The 5,808-nt window shown below is 35.7% G+C and overlaps 1 protein-coding gene across 1 annotated transcript; it reads right to left on the bottom strand.

The window, feature by feature from the left end:
* Nucleotides 1–3,549: 3,549 nt before the first annotated feature.
* On the bottom strand, nt 3,550–5,795 carry LOC111395583 (cationic amino acid transporter 8, vacuolar-like). The gene has a single exon (XM_023021626.1). It carries the CDS (start codon nt 5,628–5,630, stop codon nt 3,783–3,785), a length of 1,848 nt encoding a protein of 615 aa, XP_022877394.1. The 5' UTR covers nt 5,631–5,795; the 3' UTR covers nt 3,550–3,782.
* Between the last annotated feature and the right edge of the window lie 13 nt (nt 5,796–5,808).

A 5,808-nucleotide genomic window follows, 5' to 3' on the forward strand; every position in this document is an offset into this window, starting at 1 on the left:
AGAATGATGTGGTTATTCTCGAGATAATTGCTAATCACCATAATTTCACTATTACACACAGAATTCACAATGTAATTCAAGAGAACGAGGATGAAAGGCGATTTACAAATCAAGATTTCATTAACTTTTTCCAATCAGAGACATGAGTCGGTAGGAATTCACATGGGGGTCCAAGTACACAGTCTTCTAATTGTTCGCGTGTGGTTTCCAATGATGAAGATTTGCATGTCGATCAACTTTTTGAGATAAAGAGAGATCTGTATGAAGTTGTGTACCGGATTGCAATGAAACATAACTTTAAGTTGAAAGTAAAGAAATCAAACGAGTCTACATGTACAATTATTTATGTGGACAACAATTGCAATTGACGTTTGCGAACGATGAAGATGAATATGAATGAGTTCTTTGTATTATGCAAGTATGCACGGGAACATACTTGTAAAGTGAGTATTCGTCAAAATGATCACAGGCAAACTCGATCATAGTTTATTGATCAACAAATAATGAACAGTTTTCAGGACCCATGAACAATTTAAGACATCATCAACAACATCCGTTGGAAGTATGGGTGGTCATAAGCTATTAAAAGGTCTGGAAGGCTAAAGAATATGTATTGGAGGATTTAATGGTTTGACTAATGAGAGTTATTCTAAATTGGCTAGGTATTATCATAACATGGGGAGAACTAATCCTGACTCGACATTTTTTATTGAGATCGATGGCGATAATCACTTCAAATATTTTTTTATGGCTTTTGGACAATGCATTTGACGATATTGAAATACGATACTACCCTTAATTCTAGTTGATGGTACAATCCTGAAAACTAGGCATGAAGAAAAGTTGATTATTATTACATGTCAAGATACTAACATCCAATTTTACCTTTTAGCATAATCAATGACAAGTATGATCTAGTGATGCATTGATTCTTCACGAAGTTGAGGGAAATAATTAGGGATGTCGAGAACATTGCGCGTGTAACTAATTGAGGGCAGTCAATAATAAATAGTATGACTGAAGTTTTTCTCGAGGCACATCATGATTATTGTATGTACTATATATATGACAACTTGAAGACTAATAATAGAAATAATTAAAGGATTCGTATCTAGATCACCTTCACTACTTACATAAACATTTTTTCCCCAAAAACACTTCAACGCTTTTGACAATCTTACTATGTCACTTATGTACGACAAGTATACATATGTAATGTCTGATTAACTTGTATGTGATGAAGTACATTTGCCATATGTGTTGTATTATGTTTTCCTATCCAATTATATGTATTGCATGTGATCATATTACATGTTTTTCATGAAAAAGTTAGTACCTCTCTGTAATACCCATCTTTCAATACATGTATTTACTAATTTTTTTTTTCCTAATGTTTGAGAGCTAGAAATGGGAATATTGTATTCACCCCCAGCAAAAAATTTGGTGGAAGCATGAATGTGTTTTAAAGATATGAAGTAACCTCAAAGCCGAATCTCAAGCCATTTGTGTCGATCTTTTAGTGTTGATGAAATATCTATTTTCAGTGTTGGTTTTGTCTCATGTAGTTGATAGGTAAATGGACGTTGTCTGATGTTATATTTGGACAGGTTGTCAAAACATTCCAAATGGGTTTAGTAATTTATACTCTCATCTGTTATTTTGTCTTCATTTAAACTAATATTAGCATATTTAATCTTGTTCTATAGAAGTTATTTACATTCATGATATTGTGAATGTGTCAAATAATTGGAATTACATATGCATCAAGTCAACATTTTAACTGCATCCATTTATGCATCAAACACCACCACAATTTTAACCTTTGTAATAACTGCAAAGAAGTGTTACGAACTCCTGACTGAGATGTTATATGTACATGTACACATGCATCAAAGCTTATAAATTTGTTTACTTTTATGAAATTGCATAAAATTGTGCAACAGAATTTAACAAGGAATACGAGTTAATATTTGAATAAATTACATATAGAGCATGTTTGATTAACTTCGTTTTCCACGAAAAATATCATTTTTCTACTCAATTTTTTTACTGTTGGAGTGTTTGATTAATGATTTTTCCATAAAAAATATTTTTCGACTTTCGATCATATGATCATATTTTCCTTAAAAAAAAGGAAAATATTTTCTTTAGAGTGATGATTTTTATTTTCCAAGTAATTCTCTCTCTCTCTCATTTATTCACTATCTTTCTCTCATCTACCCACAATAAAAAAATGGATAAATATAATATTTTGTAGATTGAAAACTAAATCAATCAAACATATTTAATTAATATTTTTCGTACGAATAAGTTCTAGACAAATTTCATACTCGCAAAACACATATGATTAACATAATTATGACTTCGAGAAAAATTACAAAAATAGTAACTGAGTGTATATTCCAATTCCAACAAGTTACATGAACTGTAATGGGAGCAACACGGTGAAAGTTACAATCAATTTAATTTATTGAATAGATTTTATTTATGTGCAAAATATTTTATTGTGATATAAAATTAAAAAAAAATTTGAAAAAAAAAAAAAAAAGTTGAAATAATGGTAGATAAACAAGGGGTTAAAGAATCCAGCGGAAATTGTTTTAATATTAAAGTGAAACACCACAGCTTTCACGTGCCACTAATAAAATGCAACACGAGAAACACCAGCTTCCACAGGCCACAAATATAATTGATAAAACTATCCTTTTCAAGCTATTTTATTGCATTAGTCAATTACAGTGCCATAACAAGGGATTCCAAGGATCTTATATTGATTTTATAACACAAAAAGTTGCTGGAGACAGCCTGGAGTTACACTCCTCCATTTTCAATTGATTGCATCAACTTTGAAACACTATTTGATCATTCATAAAAGAATAATGCTATTCATAGAAAAAATTAGTTATAGTCGTTCCACGTGGCATATTCATAATATTTTGTTATTTAATACATAAAATAATAAAAAATTGCCATATTAATATACTAAATAAAAAACTATCATGTGTATGCCACGTAGAATGACTATCGAGCCTTTACTGTGAATAGCATTACTCTTCATAAAGAGGTTACTAAAATTACAATGCTCAGCATATTTGGTAGGTTAGACAATATTACACAAAATATTACATTTCTTTTCATCCTTAATACCATTTACCTATCAAACGTACTACAAGGGCTCATATCGGTGACTTCAAGGAAAATATGGCCTACCCATTTCTCGATACTCCAAGTCCTATTTCAACATTTATAGTTTAATTAGAGACCGTTTGACAGGCTTTTGAAAAGTCAAAAATTGCTTCTAAGACTAAAAAGCTTCTTTTGAACATATTTGAATAAGTTTCTGAAAGTACTTTGTCTATCTAAGAGAGCTTTAAGAAGAAGACAAAGAAGCAGAAGGAAAACCATAAGTCGCTCTAAATGGGTCCATACTACAATTATTGGACAGCCATTTGTGAAAGTGAATTCAAATTCTTCCTAGTTGATGTATAAATAGAGTAATAAGGCATAGGCAAGCAATTGCCAATCTAAATGACTCCCCAAACACCAAGAGGCAATCAACCCTTGACCTTATATAACAAGATAATGCTCATGTGTTGAACGTTTCGATAGCATTCTTACTAGATTATATAATTACACGAGTCATTAGAAAGCAGAGAATGAGTAGGACCATTTATAAAATGATAAATCAAGGCATAGATTTTTACACGTCTGGCTACACACTTAATCCCGAGACTATAAAAAGCAATAATAATGTCCGTGTGAAATTCAAAGCACTTTACCAACTATAAGGTCCCGGCACTGGAATCTCCTTTCCCCTGTTCAAGTTTCAGTGCTTGCTCATCTACTACACGAGCCATATCGTAAGTCGCATGGACGCCAGCTAACACATAGTAAACTAGCATTACGGCACTACATATGACAAACCGCCATATGGCTACAATACCAAGAGATCCAATGAGGAAAAGATTCATTGCTATTGACAGTGATGGCAACCATGGAACAAGCGGAACGCCCCATACTTTTGGAATCCTGTGCTTTGAAGTCAAGGCCATTCCTAAAGTACCCAAAAACCATAAGAATACTGTCACGACATACCCAATCCATCCTCGATAATTAGAACTCCAAAGAATCATAATCCCAATTGATGAACCAAAAATAACAAACAACGAGATGACAAATTTGATAGTATCACACTTTGGAGTGAAGTCCTTGACATAGTAACGCCTGACGAGCAATGCTACAGCCATAAGCATGAAAATGAAAAGTGTACTAAATGATAACACACTCGACAGAACATCCAGACTCGAGAAAAATGCAAGAATGCAACTACCGGTAGTTATCAAGAGGGTAGCATATATCGGTGTTCCAGTCTTTGGATGAACCAAAGAAAAATAAGGAGGTATCATATGAGATCTAGCGATCTGAGTTGTGTATCGTGCTTGTCCCATAGAACCAACAAGCAAACTTGTCGTCATCCCCTTAAGTGCAACAATGCTAACCAAATACTTAGCCCATTTCATTCCAATCCCCACAAAGGCAACTGAATAGGCTGCATTGACATCTATCTGAGTGTACTTCACCATCATGACCAAAGCCAATGACATCAAGCAGTAGACCACTGTGATCATTGACATTGAACCAACCAGCCCGATCGGTATGTCCCTTGAAGGGTTTTTAACCTCCTCAGCCATATTAGCCACCATATCAAAACCTGTATAAGACCAATACACTACAGCCGCAGCTGTGAACACACCTTCGGCCCCATACGGGAAAAATGGCCCCAAATTTTCGGCCTTCCCATGCACAAACCCAACAACTATCACGAAAACAATCACAACAGCACTAAGTATGGAACTAACATAGTTTAAAATTGATGTCCTCTTTGTACCAGTCATGGCAATACCATTAGCAACTGCTAAAACAACCACAGCTAAAGGATCCAACAGGTTGAACCCTTCTGCAAAGGAGTTAACCCTGATTCTCAAGAAATCAGGGTTGTTACTGAAAATGCTGGCAAAATATGACGTCCATGAACGGCCTAAACCCGCAGCCCCAACAAGGCCTTCCAAAAGAATATTTCCAGCAGCAATAAAAGCAACGAAATCTCCCAATTCAATTCGAAGAAAAGAGAATGAACCCCCAGCAATGGGGATCTCAACAGCAAATTCAGTGTAACAGAAAACCGATAGCAAAGCCGACAAACCTGAGACCGCGTAAGAGAGCACAATAGCCGGGCCGGCATCGTTGTGCGCTTCCTGGCCGGTAATGCTGAAGATGCCGGAGCCAACCACCGAGCCAAACCCGAGCCACATGAGGTCCCACCAAGTGAGACATTTCTTCATTTCATTTTCAGATTGTTTCTTGCATTCGATTAACTCCTCGGCTTCGCTGGAGCGGCCAAGAAGCCGGTCCTTGACGCGATACGGGGTTTTGGAGAGAGCTGAAACGTAAGTTGACAAATTCTGGAAGGTGGGTTCGGGGTAGAAATCTTGTTTGCTAAACCGCCAGTATGATCTCCCGGAGGCGATGGCAGATGGCGGCAAAGGGTCCATTCCGATTGTAGGTGGGTTGAGGGGAGTAGTCAAATTTGAATCAAAATCTTGGGATTCCGATGGGATTTTAATACCCATCTGAGGATAGAAGTTTGGGTACAGCAGGGAAGTAGATGGATTGGTTGAAACGGGTTATTATTGAGCGGCAGCCCAAGAATCAAGGGGGAGACGACATGAACTCGAATTGAACTAGGGATTTTGTTGTATGATGTATCTAAACAAATATTGTTTCTCTATTCTTATGAGGTAAAATGTC

The sequence above is a fragment of the Olea europaea genome, chromosome 6 (assembly GCF_002742605.1).
Source record: "Olea europaea var. sylvestris chromosome 6, O_europaea_v1, whole genome shotgun sequence".
NCBI classification, from domain to species: Eukaryota; Viridiplantae; Streptophyta; class Magnoliopsida; order Lamiales; family Oleaceae; genus Olea; species Olea europaea.

Coding starts and splice junctions, on each gene's coding strand:
- LOC111395583 (XM_023021626.1), bottom strand. CDS start 5,630: ATGGGTATTAAAATCCCATCGGAATCCCAAGATTTTGATTCAAATTTG.